The sequence below is a fragment of the Artemia sp. Qi Xiang Cuo genome, chromosome 20, assembly GCF_049724085.1.
Source record: "Artemia sp. Qi Xiang Cuo chromosome 20, ASM4972408v1, whole genome shotgun sequence".
Classification (NCBI taxonomy): domain Eukaryota; kingdom Metazoa; phylum Arthropoda; class Branchiopoda; order Anostraca; family Artemiidae; genus Artemia; species Artemia sp. Qi Xiang Cuo.
The window spans coordinates 22,926,978-22,943,616 of record NC_142813.1 but is presented as its reverse complement, the minus strand read 5'-3'; the positions used below and the strand labels follow the sequence as shown (position 1 = coordinate 22,943,616).

The 16,639-nt window shown below is 34.6% G+C and overlaps 1 protein-coding gene across 2 annotated transcripts in view; it reads left to right on the top strand.

The window, feature by feature from the left end:
• LOC148940018 (V-type proton ATPase catalytic subunit A) overlaps nucleotides 1-16,639 on the top strand; it is a 60,734-nt gene that overhangs the window by 21,328 nt on the left and 22,767 nt on the right. For both annotated transcript variants that reach the window (XM_089105913.1, XM_089105912.1), the window contains exons 2-7: nucleotides 3,715-3,808; nucleotides 4,663-4,775; nucleotides 7,143-7,268; nucleotides 11,245-11,349; nucleotides 13,145-13,282; nucleotides 15,514-15,665. In XM_089105913.1, coding sequence (XP_088962039.1) covers nucleotides 3,715-3,808; nucleotides 4,663-4,775; nucleotides 7,143-7,268; nucleotides 11,245-11,349; nucleotides 13,145-13,282; nucleotides 15,514-15,665 — 728 coding nt within the window. The remainder of the gene's footprint in view (nucleotides 1-3,714; nucleotides 3,809-4,662; nucleotides 4,776-7,142; nucleotides 7,269-11,244; nucleotides 11,350-13,144; nucleotides 13,283-15,513; nucleotides 15,666-16,639) is intronic.

Sequence of the window (16,639 nt, the reverse complement as noted above, 5' to 3'; positions counted from 1 at the left end):
TTGTCTCCAGATTTACTGATGAGTCTAGCCTATACTAAGATACAGTAAAAGACCAGTGATTGATTGACAAGAACTATGTAAGAATATAATCCTAACATCTTTTTACCAAAGATGAATTGAAATTAAATATATAGATATAAAAATCTAAGCCATGTATTAATGTAGTTATTATCAAAATTGTTCAATATTAAACACAGAAAATTATTAGTTAATTGACCCACAATAACCTCTTTTTTTAAAAACCAATTATTCTATTTTTGTTATATTTGTCCATTTAATGTTTCAACTTCATTCATATATCAATAGAATCCTTTGTTTTCATATGATTCTTAGATTATCTAATTTCTGACCACAATATTTTACCTTAATATTGTGTTTTTGGTCTTGTTTTCTTTGGCTCAAGTTTTAAAAACACAGTTCCAATGATCTCAGCAGGATTTTAAGCCATATCAATTTTTTTTTTTCGAAGAAAAGATGATATTTGTTTTTCAAATATCCCCAAACAATGAACTACCCTCTGATTAGAATATGTCATGTACCACTCTAATCTAAAAAAGGGGGCATAAAGACTACACTGAAAATCACTGCCCCATCAGCATCACTTCTGCAGATGTAAAATTGCTTGAGTGATTGGTGAACACAACTTTAATTCAGCACATTAATACCAATCTTCTATAACCGTCACCCCTGGAAAAAAAATACACACACACATCCATGATCTTTCTTCAGGAAAAAAACATAGATTTTTGCAGAAAGGGGCCTGAAACCTCTACAATTAGGTTCTCTAACATACTGAATCTGATGATGTGATTTTCATTAAGATCCTATGTCTTTTTCAAGGTGTTTCCACCATTTTTTTTTTTAATCAGGCAAATTTTCTTAGGGTCTTAGCTTTTGATGGGCAATATTAAATTTCATGAACTTAATATACTTGGCATCAGCATAAAAAGCCGATTCTTTCAATGTATCTATTGTTGTCAAAATTCTTTCTTTTGGAGTCATGGCTACTATTGGGGTGAATTGCTCCCCACTTACAGTTTGTTACCATGAACTGTTTGATAGTTATATTGCATAAATATACATTTCATGAATGTTTATACTTTATATTTGATTAACCTAACCCACTACCATTTTACTATGCTTAATCTTTAGGCTACATTTGAGGGAGCAAAGTTTTTTTTTTAGATCAGTAATGTTAGGTCTATGCATCTTTCAAAAGTAGGGAAAATAAATTGTGAGTTGATAAAATCAGCACTTTTGATAGATAACATATGTAATAAATACATACCAATAGTATTATTTTCCCATGAAATATATTCCACTTTCACCCTAAAAAAATTTTTAATATTTAAAGTATTAATGGTGTAGCAGTGGCTGGCAAAATCGACATTTGACCTGCCCCCCCCCCCTGGAGGAAAAATCTTGATCTGGCTCTGCTTTGCTCAATCCTGATTTACAAAGTTTTACAGATTTGAAATCTATTTCTTAAATTTAGGGGAAATGGTTTGATATGGCTTAAAGTCCTAAATGTAATCCTAAAGTACTAAATGATAGGAATTGTATTTTTGAAAAGCAGATGAAATTTGCAAGAAAAGGGCAAAATTTTTAAATACAGATTTTGCAGGGGGAGAGCAATACATTGAGTAGACAGTTTGATGCTTCCATCTGTCATCCCTTCATGTCCGTATATCTTAGTTGGTTGGTAATTTTCACAAGACTTGGTTTTCCAAAAATAACAAATACTTCTTAACACTATATTGTGCATCTAATCAGGTGCACCAAAAGCCAATGCAGATCTGACAGCAAGAAGTTTTCATTGCCACTGCCTATTTATTGTAACAGGGATTGTGTTGATAGCCAGAGTTTTTTTTAGAATAGAATACAATAGAATTTTGTTTTAAAAATTACTATCACAGCATGAATAAGAAAAAAATAGGACCCTAATTGGTACCTTGAGGTACACCACTAAAAACTGGATCGGGTTCAGATAAAGAATTATTATATTTTGAAGTTTGGTACCTATTTATTGAAAAACTCTGAATCATTTTTACAGCAGCAACAATCACTCTAAATTCAAATAGAAGCTTAGAAATTGAAATGTTATGATCAATCAAATTAAAACCCTTTTAAAATCAATTGTTATTAAGTTTAGCCATTTACCAGGTTCATCAACATGCTTAAAAATAAAATGTAAAAGACTGACTAGATAATGGGATGTTGATGTATTCTTTCTGTTACTGTACTGATGAGGATCAAGGAGTGGTTCAACTTCAGCTTTAGTCAATTTGCTACAAAACTTTCATATATTTTTCTGAACAAGGGGGTCAAAGTGATTGGCCAACACCATCGAAATTAAGTTCAGTATCTTTTTTAGGGATTGCAGTAACATACTCTGTTTTCCATATTTGTGGGTAAACTGAAGAAGTTGTAATGCAATTAAAAATTTGTGTTAGTGTCTTAGTCAATTTGTCAGAAAATGCTTTAATAAGTTCAATCGGAATGTCTATGGGAGTTATGCTAATTTGTTTAAGTTTCTTTATTTTACTAAAAACTTGATCCTCAGAAATAGTAGGTAAAGGTACGCCATCATGTGGAATTTTCTGATACTCTAGGTTCGTTTTATTTACATCAAGACGCGGCAAAGACTGGATTATTCTAGCCAAATGACCATTTAACTGGTTAGCAACTGTTTCATTGTTAGAATCTGAACAAAAATCAACACCACTAGGGGATTTTGCCACAAATTCGTTTTATTTCCTTATACCACATGCTAGGCTTTGATTCAAAAAGATAATCAATTTTTTTATGGTAATACTCAGTCGCAGCTTTTCTTGTCATTTTACATACTTTGTTGTGGAGCATATTAGCATTTCCTATTTTCCCTTTTTTTCTTAGTTGAATTTTATACTGAATCAAATCTTTAATTTTTTGTGTTATGTATGGATGATCTGTGTTGCACCGCTTGAACGTTTTCTCAGGAAAGCATTGTTCATATTTATTTCTTAATTTATCTTGCAAAAATTTAGCTTTTTTTATTCTTTTTTTTTAATTTTATTGTCGATAACATTCACATGTTCCTATTGTTTTTTTATGAGATGGAAGTGACTTGTTTTGTAGCATATTTATTAAGCTTAGACAAGTGTAAGATAAAAGAAAGCTTATTTTTTTTTATAGAGTTAAACTTGTTACAAGCTAAGGAGTTTTTTTCGCAGTTGTAAGTTTTATTAAATGCAGTTTAATGAACATATAACTATGCTTGAAATAGGGCAAAAATCTGGGTCCTTTTGTGCCCCAAAACAAGTTGAAACCCCCTCAAGCAGAATCCTGTCTATGCTCCAGCTTTCTGGATTCTTGTGTTAAAATGCCTCATTGTTGTTTCTGGCTGTATTTTTTTAGGAGAAATCAAGCTAATCATACGAATGGTAAGGGACGGGGATTGATAGAAATTTTAGCCACTTACTCTACATTTTTTACCATGTTTTGGTTGATGTAAACATACAATAGTCAGAAGATTTGCCACTGAATGTTTCATAGAGTAGCAGGCAATAAAACATCAAAAACTTCATCAGTTTTAGAATGTAAACATATATAGGACTACTAACAAAAGCATCTATCAATGAAGCCCTGAATAACTTAGCTATTAGCCTCATATTTTGATTTTCTGAAACTATGTTTTTCAAAGAATATCTGATCTCTTCGTTTTTTCACTTTCAGGCAGGAGCAATGGATAATGCAGCAAAGATGCCAAAAATCCGAGATGAAGAAAGAGAAAGTAAATTTGGCTATGTGTTTGCTGTTTCTGGGCCAGGTAGTTTTAGTTTAATTGTTGAATAGTTGGAACTGTTGAAGTATTTGTTTTATCAGATATCATAATATAGAATAAAATTAAAATGAGGAACCTTGTCAATTGGATGCTGAACAAGTTGGCTTGATGGCATGTTCTCTAAACTGGGCAGCATATTACTGTAGTAAAGCACTCAACTATTGTTCTGAAAGTTGTTGGTTTTGGGTTGATTGATGTCAGGCTTTTTGTGGCAAGTCTGCATTATCAAAAAGCCAACATTAAAGGTTAGAAAACCGGTTATACATCTGTTTTGGATTCTGTTAAAACTCTGGTTACATTTTTGAATATGGAATAAAATTTGGCTTTAGGGCAACTATTTTTTTGTAAATTCAGGTCCAAGAATAGACAAATTTGAAAGTAACCAACATTGTTATGCATATACCCTATATAATGGAAAGATTCTTTGTGAATCTTTGGAACTAGAAAACGGAATTATAGAAGAAAAATTTGTAGTTTTATATTCAAACTTGCTTTTAACTGGTCTAATCAGGAAATCAACTATGATCTGCTACTATTGCTAGAATAAACAGTTGTTGCACATTAGAATAAGTGATTCATACATGTTACTATGTCAAGAAATGCCTGGAGCTTCTTTGCTACAACACACCATCTTCTTTTACTGTTTAGCAACAAATTATTCTTCTAAAGCAGAAAGTAAGTAGTAGTACTAATATTGCTATAGTAGTAAAATAGCTCTTGGTAAGAAGCTCATTGAAATACTAATACTTTTTGTTAAAGATTCAAATTACCTGCTGTTTTATTCTTCAGTTGCAATGGGACCATTTTATTTTGCACTAATTGCTAAATTTTCCTTCTAGTTGTTACAGCCCAGAAGATGTCTGGATCTGCCATGTATGAATTAGTTCGAGTTGGCTACTATGAACTAGTTGGTGAAATCATTCGTCTGGAAGGTGATATGGCCACAATTCAAGTAAGCTATTTTAGCGTTTATTACATTCGATTCACAATTTTAAGTTGCCCAAAATTTACTAGACCACAAAATAAATCATTAAAAACGGGAACCCATTAAGATTATATCTTCACTTGCATTTTTTTTCCTTTAGCAATATAATTACTTTGAAAGCTTTTGGTTATCACTTTACAACGGACACCTGACTGTGTCTCTACTCTCCAATCTGCTTAACTCCTCCTTCGTTTCTTCATTTCGCTCTCGGACAGCTCCTCTCATCCTGTTGCTTCTAAGGTTTTTGCATCACTCAATTCCATATTCATCTCTTAGCTTCTCGATGAGCTTGATGGAGGTGTAGAAGCTGTCAAAAAACACAGCATAGTTAATGAACTTTGGCATGTTCTATACCAGACACAGTACAATATATGCACCTTGTCCCAATGGACTAGCAGCAACGGTTCCTTTCCCAGTGTAAATCTCAATGCCGTACACTACGCCATTTATACCCACACGAGTGAACAACTTTACTCTGCACGAATGGTGCTTGTCCTTTAGGTACTGTTTGTACTCGATTCTTTCTTTGAAAGGAATCATCTGTTCATCCACGCTGTAGATTTCTCCTAACGGGATCAACTTGAGGATGCCCGATTGGTTTGACGAGTATATCGTCCCGGATGTGGAAGTTTGTGCGTAGTTGCATAAATCTGTCTCGAGTGATAGAATCAGCAGCTGAGGAATACCCTGGTCTTTTCCCATTACATCCACAGTGCGAGAACCACAAGAAATAAAAAAATACTTCTTTAAAAAGACAGGAAAAGAAAATAGACAGAAAAGATTGAGCAATATAAGATGAAAATAAAGTTAAGTAGGGTGTTTTACTGGCTTTTAAATCTAATGGGAACGACTGGAAATGGCCTAGACTAGCTTTAGGCCTTGTGTGAAAAATGAATTTCCCTTGCTTTAGTTTCACTTGAAAACTTTTCTTCGGCGAAAATAAAATAAATTGTTCAATCGCAAATAAAATTTCACCGTATATAAGACAAAATCAAGAGTGCTAGAAAAAAAATATCTGAACCTTGTAGTACCCCGGAATCCTTTAAAATCCATGACTTCAATTTGAACAAAATAAAATAAAAATGAAACAAAAATAACAGAAAATGAACTTGACAAATTAAAGAACGTGTAAATTATATAGAAAATATAATAAATTATCTTCTAGATAAATAATTAAAAAAGATAAAAAGATAATAAATTATCTTTTAGAGATTTTGGATGGGGTTCTGGGCTCCTATGGCCCTTGGTAGCGTACCTGTCTGACCGTGTGAGAAAGGAGGCACACTTAGCAGAAAAAACCTTGTAGTGATTGGTTAGTGCATTATTTTCTTTGACGAAAAAAAAGAGAATTTTGGTAAATATTTAAGATGTCTGAGTGTAGATGTCTTCTAGTTTCAAATTCTGGACTACAACAAGATAAACCGCATTTAACCCCTCTTTTTAATTAAGCAGGGAAGCTAATTCTGTCAGATCTGTCAAAGCTGGTAATTTTGTATAGACCCCAGTCTAAAATAAGTTCTGAACCTTGTAGTACCCCAGGATCCTTTAAAATCTATTACTTTAATTTGAATAATATAGAATGATAATGAAACAAAAATAACACAAAATGAATTTGAAAAATTAAAGAACTTTTGGATTATATAGAAAATATAAGAAATTATCTTATAGAGATTTTGGATGGGATTCTGGGCTCCTATGGCCTCCTGGACGCGTACCTACCTAACCGTGTGAGAAAGGAGGCACACTTAGTAGAAAATACTATACAGTGATTGATCAGAGCATTATTTTCTTGGACAAAAAAAGGAGAATTTGGGTGAATATGTAAGATGTCAGAATGTAGATGTCTTTAGTTTCAAATTATGGACTACAACAGGATGAACCGTATTTACTCCCCCCCCTCCCTCTTTTTATTAAATAGGAAAGCTAATTCTATCAGACCTGTCAAAGCAGGTAATTTTGTATAGACCCCAGTATAAAAAAAGCTTTCCAAATACATTTTGTATACGAAAAGAAGTCCTGAAAACATTTGAATAATGAATTAGAAACCTTTGAGACGATCATCAATCCTCGCTTGGGTCTAGCTTAATTTTGTTCAAGTTTTAATTAAAGTCTTACTAATTTATGTAGCAAAAAAAGGAATGCTTGAAAATTTTTACCTATAAATCTGTCAAGCTACAGAAAAACTATGATCTGCTCTTTCTTTGACCACCATGGAACTTGGGCCTTGCTATCCCCCCTCTTGGTGGCCCTAGTTGTGAGCATGTGCACTTTCTAAAATGTTTTTTTTGTTGGTAATTTTATTGTTTTACTGAATTAATAATTTTTTTATCTTAGGTATATGAAGAAACATCAGGTGTGTCAGTTGGTGACCCTGTTTTAAGAACTGGAAAGCCTTTGTCTGTTGAGCTAGGTCCTGGTATTATGACCTCAATTTTTGATGGTATTCAACGTCCTTTGCAGGTAAAGACACTCAACCCAGAAATTTGTGAATAAATGCTGAGTATGATTAATTTGTCTTCTCAAGGAAAAAGCAGTAACGTTCTACTGTTTTAACTAAATTCGATAAATTGGTTTGTAAAACAGTATAACATAATCCCATGAAAAAAAAAATCGTTGGATGTAATGTACTGAGAATTAGTTATCATATTATCTTTGGTATTTTTAAAGGATCTAAATTCCTAGTACTTGTAAACAAGTATCGAAAATGGAAAAATACATAAAATAGGTTGACAACGACTAGTAGTGACAATAGAAAAATGTAACTCTACCAGACAGTAACAAATTAGCTAGGTTAGTCGGTTATGGAACACAGTTGTATTCAGGATTCGTTATTTTCAAATCTTTCAAGCAATCATCTTTAAAAATCGATGCCTGGGCTCCTTTTTGGCTTTGGAGGCATTTCTTGAAACACTCTTGTTATTTTTAATATATCTCCAAACAACCTGGCCTAGCTCAATTTCTTCAAATGTCCCGTTCTGCTTTTTTTTTCTCCCTTGTATTACATATTGTCTAATAAAATCACTGGTGGGTATATCATAAAATCACTTAAATAATTACAACACAGCTATACAACTCAGTGGGAAAGGATTGCTCCGTTTCTGCCTGCATTTTATTTCATAAGTAGAAATGACTTGGTAACTTAAGAAGCAGATGAATAATGGGCAGGACCGTCCTGTATCCTCTGGACAAAGTACAGACACCTTCATCTTCCTTGTTTCCATCTTATTTGTATGTTTGTTGGATTGTCTTTATCTTTTTCATTTTTCTTTTTTTCGCTTCCAATCATTCGGAGAAGTTCATTTTGTTTTAGTGGCTGATAACAAGTATGTACAATTTTTTTTATGGTAATTAGCAAAAGAGTGTCTACAACGGGACTGATAGCCTGCTATTTGTACTTTTGGACTGTATGTCTAAGCTTGCTGCTTATTTAGGCATTTGATCTGGATTTGAAATAGGTATGCTTAAGGGGTTTCTTCTGTCGAATTGCGTATCGCAGTCAATGTCCCCGATAATAATGCCGCTTTTAAATGTATATTAAAACCCTGGTTTCGTTTCTTGATCTTGGAAGATAATCAAAAAATCTGATGCAGGACCGTTGACAAAATATAAACTGCAGAGGTACAACCTACTGCAGAAGTAGAATAAAACAGGGGATTCAAGGACAGAGCTTTTAATACTTATAATACGTCAATCATGGTAAATGAACAAAATATACAAGAAACTGTGTTATTGTGCAGAAACTTGTAAGAAATTCTTCAGACTAAAACTTGATTTAAAACATTTATCTGGCTTATTGGGTTAACACCAACTTACACAGGTGTAATCTGTAAAAGATAAAAACTAATCTGAGTAAGGTCTGAACTAGGTCAAGACTAGGGTATTAAGGCCATAGTGATGAATGTACCTAAAGATGACGCAGATGCATGAGTACCAAAGATTGACAAGAAGAACTGCTAGACACTTGTCTTTGAAGAAATTGCTTGAAGTATCAAGGACAGTGAAAATGAAATATAATTGAATGTGTTAAGCGGAAACTCAAATGTTCGATTTTTAATGGAAAATGCCTCCATATGCAGTTTTGCAGTTTTTACACAATAGATAGTAGCAGGCAGGGTTTCACTATTGACAGGTTACTTGGATTGGCCAATGTCACCTTCGAGCAAATTCATTTCAATTATGGTCTTCCATAATTTCTTTCAAGCATTTTCAGTTTTACAATAATGTCAAATTCAATTACAGATATATTTCAATTCAATGTGGTAGAAATATACTAGAAAATATAGCAAACATGTCAGAAATTACACTTAAAAAAAGACAAGATTTAAAAAGCTTTTTGCTGTTAGTCGTTTCCTCCGTAGAACCAAAATCTTCCATCAAACACTGAACACCTTCTTGACACCGGGATATTTAAGGGTTTTCTTCCTAAAGGTGCCAAGGTATGATATTTGTCTATGTTTCCTTCCCAGCAGACCCATGGGCTTATGTCCTTGTAACATAGCTGCTAATCTAGATATTGCATGGGTGGTCAGTGAATAATATGGGTTTTGATCTCTCGAAACACAAAAAGGAAGTACACCTTGATGGCCAGGGCACACAATCATTTCCAGGGCCCATTTTATTCCTATCTCTGGCTTTTACCGTCACAGATTCAAAAGGAGCTTGTAAAAGGGAATGGTTTTCCTCTCCTTCGAGTACATAGTAGCATCAGAGCTCGAAAAAATATCATGTGTTGTTGTAAGGATGGTATTCTTATCACTAGTTTAACTTGGTACTCTTCTGCTCATGGCTTCTTTAATTGAATTGGCTTTGTTACGAACAAGTCTGTTGCGCGGATAGCTCTCTGACCCTCGTTGAAGCAAGCTCATCAGATCCCTTATTGATGGGACAAAAATGAATGATTGTGTCACCTCATTCGACTGAACTCTAATTGTAAGTTCTTCATTTGGCTCAAGCAAGGACACTAGGTCTTGTCCACCATTTTACATGCTTTTTGAAGAATAACAGGAAATTCTTAGAATAGAACGGTCAGTCACTAACTGTGGGTTTCACCGTTTTCAGTTGTGGCTAGAATGAAACTGTGCTTGTGGAGACGATTAAAGGCTATCTGACTGTTTCTATTAAAGCTGACAAGACATTGGCCACGACTGAATTAATGCCGTCTCCTTCTTTGATTGTGTTCCCTATACGATCAAGCAACTAAGCCTTTTTGCTCCTCCTAGGTCATCAATTTATATGATTTTTTTCTCAGTAACAAGCTACAACTGAAATAATAACATCTTTCTGTCACATATTTTAGTTAATTGTTTTCTTTTGGCACTTTTGAGAGATTAATTGCAAAAAACTGACATTTACGATTCGACTACGATTATTTCTTTTCTAAGAAATTCGTTTGCGGTTCAATTACAATTCTATTGAGTTACGCAGAATTAATTAAAATCATATTATTATTCGATTAATCTAGCGTATTCCTGGTAGCAGGTGCCAAATTAAAATAAAGAAAAAAATCGCGAGTAAAAAAATCAGCAATAAAAGCTAAAATAATATGGCTCAAAACAGCTTAAGAATTTGTAGCTTTCCTTTGAAGCTTTATTTGTCTTTGGGATTCTACAGATTGTTAGTATTTGCATTTTTATAGACAAAAAGCGTGGTAAGTTTATTATTTTTGCTTATTTATTTTAACGTCTCAACATGGCAACACTGACGAAAATGCGACACTGCCCTAAAAATCTCATCACTTAACTATATCACATAAATGAAAATTTCATAACTTTATATTTACAAAAAAAAAATCTTAGAAAGTCGTGATTTTCAGGTAAGAATAGACCAAAGATGGCCCAGCAGCAAAAAGTTTTTTTTTATGTCTTTTGTGTTTTAATGGCAATTGTAGTCATAAAACTTGTTGATAAGATGGGAACAAAGTCTTATCGGAAGAAAATGCAATATTTCAGATAAAAAGAATCAATTGAACGAAAAAAACTCATCTCAATAAATATGTTAAAGTTTCGGTTTCTGTAAAATCAGCTTCAATAGAAAAATGACTTTTCATATCTGACAAGCAATATGAAGAAAGTTAAAGCAGGGTCGTATTCGGATGGGATTCCTGGAGTTGACTGCACTCGGATGAACTTCCTAGGACAGAATCTATCAGATTCCTTAGTTTCTAATGTATAAACTGACTGCAATGATTGATTAGAAAGGTAGGAGGAATCATTTTAAGTATGTATTTTTTTTACCTCTTTCATTTCGCAAATTTTCACTGTTTGTTCAAAGAAATCCGTTTTTAAGTCGTTCTAGCCCTATTAAAATGTGCTATTGGTAATTCTGATGACGGTTTGAAAGTCCAAGAATGGGCCATGTTGTAATTTTTAGCTTATATTTTGTATTATTATAAATTTTTCTACTTTCCATTGTGTATTTAAGTTTTTTTCTATTTTAGGGCATTCACGACTTGACGCACAGTATCTACATTCCTCGTGGCATCAACACTCCAGCTTTGAGTAGAACAGCTACTTGGGATTTCAAACCAAGTCGGAATATTAGGGTAAGACTTTAAACCTTACTTGAATAATTGAAATAAGGGCTTGTTAAAGCAGTTTTCAATCGTACTGCTTTGAAACTGATTGATTCTGCTTTCAGTTGTATTCTTCCTTGGATAATCTGTTAACGTGTGCGTGATGCCCGGATGATTCACCTTGAGGATTCAAACAAATTGTATTATAAATCAAACTCTTTCTTTTTATTCAAGATTCATTGAGTAAAAATGGCTATCTTAGTTACGGCTAACACCGCAACTATTTTGCGCTGATTTTTATAACAAATTAAAACACTAGATAAGATTTATGACGCTAGTAAAAAAAGGAGTAAAGAATGAAACACTGGAAGGATTTGTCCTGCAGTGCACTGGTTCAAACTTGTTCTTGTGACGTGTGTTTATGTTGACTGCAGTGGCCGAGGGTAGTAGGGAATGTAGTAGGGAACGTGTCTATTACTCAAAAGTGTGGAGTGCCAAAACTAGCACATTTGGTGTTGCCTACCTTCTTTAAGGTCTAGGAATCGTAGAGCTGCGAGGGTAGATTCGTAAGTAACATACTTGGCTCTTAGGATAAGCTTTAAGGACGGTTTTGTTGTGTTTTTGTTTTGTCGCTAAGGTAGTCATTCTCACGGACTTGTGTTCCCCAAACTTGGCAGGTGTATCCGAGCAAAGGGCGTACGTAACACCTTTACGCAGGTAGCAATTGCCTTATAGAAAACCCAAGTCGATGCAATGTGGTTAAGGATTGCAGCATGTAGTTGCCCTTTCTTACTTGGTTCGTAGTGTGAGGGTTAAACGAAGAATCGTCAACGAATGTCACACCAAGAATACCTGCAGTCGAAGTGGTAGGCTAGCAAGGGTTGGGGATTGACACTGTCTCCTTTTATAGGTTTCAAATGTATCACTTTAGCCTTTTTTACTTTAACCTGGAGCCCTTTTGAACTGCACCAATATTTACTTTACACCATACCGATTTTTAAGCTATAGAACTGAGGGACTAGTTGCGACCGCTCATTGAGGTATTTCAGCAGGGAATATAAACGTGCCACATATTTGAATCGTTCGACAGTTCTATTAATTTATTAATAATTAAAGACAGCTAAAGACTAAAGGGCAGCAAGTCTCGTGCCTTATGGAGTGCCAAATGTTATCTCCGCCTATTCAGAATCAAGATCCCCTGGGAAAAGTGCATAGAAGCACAGATATCGGTGCTTCAGGAAATCCACTGTTAGAAGTAGAATGGGCCTTCTAGGACCCAATTGCTTCAGATTCTGCAAAGCCGTGATGGGGCACATACATGGTCTTGAAAGTATTCTGATAAAGACTATGTTATGGTTTCAGTTTGAGCTTCTCAAATTGAATGATTGTCATGATATATTTTAAATTAACATCATTAAAAACGTATTATAGCTTTCGGAAATTCATCATTTAAAGATGTTGCCGTGATCAAACCAGATAGTTTTTCTTACATTCTTAAGTTTAAAAAATAACATAAATTAAGTTTTGAAGATTGTAGACCTAAAAATCCCACCTAAAGTTTTGTTTTCATACTTCTGGGATAATTTCAAAATACCGTTTGCTAAGCTGTTTGTTAAAGAGAATCAGCAGTGGAATGCAGATTAGAAGGATCAAAGTGCATTTGAACATAAATTACTCCATTAATCCTCCCATTGAAGACAACTTAGCAAACGGTTTTTGGCAATTATTTGGGTATCATTTATTTATTCCGTGTCTTAATTTTTCGTTATTACCTAGTATCTGTGTCCTTAAAGTATTGCATTGAGGTTCTCAAATGACATTTCAGGTTGGTAGCCATATTACTGGAGGTGATGTTTATGGGAACGTTTTAGAGACTCGTCTAGTTGATCACAGGCTGATGTTGTCTTCTAAGGCAAGAGGCACTGTAACATGGATTGCGCCTCCGGGATCTTATACTGTTTCTGTAAGTTCAGCTGTATTCTTATTCCTACTGTTTCATAGTGGATATTATGTTTTTTATGTTTCACAGTTTTAGTTCGCAGCTTATTTCTATATGGTGGTGGGTAAAAAAAAATTCTTTTACAACAATTCTTGTCTTGCTGGGGAGTTATTGATTATAATTACTGGGTAATGTATGCCTTGTACATGATTCGGACGTTTTAGGTTTGAATTGTAGAATACAAATTTTTGCTCCACTCGAAACTCCTCGCCAAAGTGAAGTTTAGATTGTTGAGTTTACCTCAGCAACCATGTATAAAAGCTCCCAATTATATAGCCAACAGAATAAGAACCCACCGCCATAAAATATTTAATAATTATCCTATAATTTGGTCTGAAAAAAAGCCTCAACTTTTTCTTACCATTACAAATTTCTTGCGGGTTAATACATTTTGGAATATTCCCTGGGCAGGGGTTGCGTCAAGGAGAGAACTTTTCAAAATTGATTACTGGAGGGTGTGCTTGAAGAGGGGGGGGGGAGGATTTAGGTGCATAAAGCTTTAGAATTATTTTTATGTAATGAACGTCACCATGAGAATGACGATTTGGTAAAGATGACGACGATATTATTGATCATAGTAAAGATGACGATGATAAGACTTGGCCCTTGATGCCCGTTTTAGAAAATGCAACTTGGTACTCATAAGATCAGTGCTGTGTAGTGGAGAAAAAGGGGCAACTTGCCATTTGACTAAGTAATTTAAAATCAAAGTTGCACACATGAAGAATTTGGCACCTTTCTCTTTCCAGGATAAGTCCGAATGACTCCTTTAGAGAACTTGACAATTCTTTGATGGAATCGACTTGATTTTGTCTTATTTTAACAACCCCCCCCCCCTGAGAAAATCATCTCAATCATGATACTCACGCATTTGGCCTTAAGGGTTGAATCCACAAGGATTGCTTTGTTGAGGATTCCTTTCATTAAAAATTAATTTTTTACGCCTGAATGTCTAAAAATGTTTAGTGGGTAGGGTCTTACGGAACATCTTAGGGGAGGATGTTCCATAGAATCCTACCTTGTCATTGACATTGACTTACTTGACTTAAGTCCCATCCGTCCTTGAAAGTAATTTTGGGACATCTTTTTTCACCAGTCTATTGATATAACTCCTATATGAATTTCTATCCTCTGCCAGGTTGAGAAGGTGTGGAAAGCTGAGCAATCTAAAGTTGTTTCCATCTCTTTGGGGGGCGCCCTCTAGTTTAAAACCATGTACTCAGCCTTCAAAGGCTATATGACATTAATATCGTTATTATTGTCAAATCACCCTGTCACTCACCAATAAGTGTTGTCATCAACCACCTTCTCGTATCTCTGCAATTCTTTACCTGCTTACACTTCTTCCTTCCCACTTGCACCTCTGTCATCAGTCTCTCCTGCTAAGCTGTGTCTTTAGAGCAAATTTATTAGGTCCCCCATTGCACTTCCTGGCTGAAGGGCCACGAAACGGAGATCAGCACCGCCGGTTTGGACCTTAAGGGTCTAGTGCCGCATCCTCTTTTTATCCTATAAATGGGCAGTGGTCAAAGCCCACTTAGTGTCAACTATCCTTTGTCTGAGTAATTATGGTTTCATGGTTGTTATGAGCAAAATAATAAGAAGTTATTGGTGCCCTATACCCATATCTTTGCTATGTGCATTAAGTGTTAAACAGGAAGTTTTATAAAAATATCAGTAATAACTTAGAAGTTGTAGTGCACAGAAAAAAATTGAAAGTGAACTTTCTAATGCATTCTATTGAGTAACTCATTTTTAGACCACACTTCTATTCCGTTTCTGAATTAAATGAAATGGAATTTAATGGTCAATTTTTAATCAAGGCAGTGAATAAAATAAATGAATAAAGAATTCCCTCATTTTTTGCAATTTTTTCCTTGTGTATGGAGTTCTTAATATCGATATTTTTTTGTAGTTTTAACTGTTTAGTCTAGTTTTTTTTTTTTTTTTTTTTTGTTCCTTTGGTAAAGGTTTCCGATGCGAAGCTGGAATACTTTGGCTTTTTTAGGCTATTTTATTCTCTTCCTTGACTAAAAGTTTTACTTTGTACTTATCTTATTTTTGCATTACCATTTTGTTTATAGAAATCGAATACCATCGAGTAACTTAATTGCATCGCATTGCTCGCAGAAGAAATTGTCTGAGTAGTTTGAAAGATACTAAGGATAAATAGAAAATTATTTTATTTTATACAGGATGACATTCTTGAAACGGAATTTGATGGACAGAAGACAAGATATAGCATGCTTCAGGTTTGGCCGGTTCGCCAAGCGCGTCCTGTGGTTGAAAAACTTCCAGCAAACCATCCACTTCTCACTGGACAAAGAGTTCTAGATTCCCTCTTTCCGTAAGTCATTTTAACGTTTGTTTTAACATTTTCCGTAAGTCATTTTAACGTTTGTTTTAACATTTTTCGTAAGTCATTTTAACGTTTGTTTTAACATTTTAACGTTGATGAATAAAAAAAAAACTTGTAATTAAAAGTAGCCCATGGGCCTATGATTCCGCCGAGAAAAAAGATCGCCGTTTCTATCCTTCCTACTTCTCAAATATGATGGCTGCTTTCGCTGATTTTCGCTTCTTTTTTTTTATTCTCGGAGCTGAATATTGTAAGTAAAAAAAATTCTTTTTATTGTCAGCGACTTACATAACATCATCTATACCAATTACTTATATAAGGTAAAAAAAAATGTAAAGAATACAGCACTGGACTTTACAGTCCGTACCGGCGGTACTGATCTCCGTTTCATGACCTTTCAGCCAGGAAGTGCAATGAGGGGATGGGGGCCAGCCATCCTGTGCTTTTGCCCATCCTTCCTGTTAACCTTCCCCAGATTTCTCCAGGAACTAATTTAGAGCTGGTATGACTGGCTGAGCCTATAGAGTCACCTCACAGACCCCGGTCCAAACCAAATAACCAATGACACCAAAACTCACACCCCTACACTCATGGACAAACGATTTCAAGTCTAGCGTTCTAGCCAATCGGCTAGGACGACTCTTATAGGATGTATAAGAGGTGAGGCAAGTGCTCTTTCAATCAACAGAGAGAACCTTGATGAAGACTCTGACAATACATTCCTCAAACTCCTTAATTCTCTGATCAGAAGAGAAAAAAGTTAATGCTGGACAATAGGCTTTCAGAACTTATTGTTAACTTCGCCGATGAGATTAGAAATCTGATTTTTGGTATAGGTCTTTGGACGTAGGTATTTGTAGTTATTTTTGTATAATCTGTAGTTCCTTGAAGTTCCATTGGCAAAACAAAATAGGTCGGATGTTATGTCAAACTTCTTGTTCTTAACATGGAAAAGTATACAG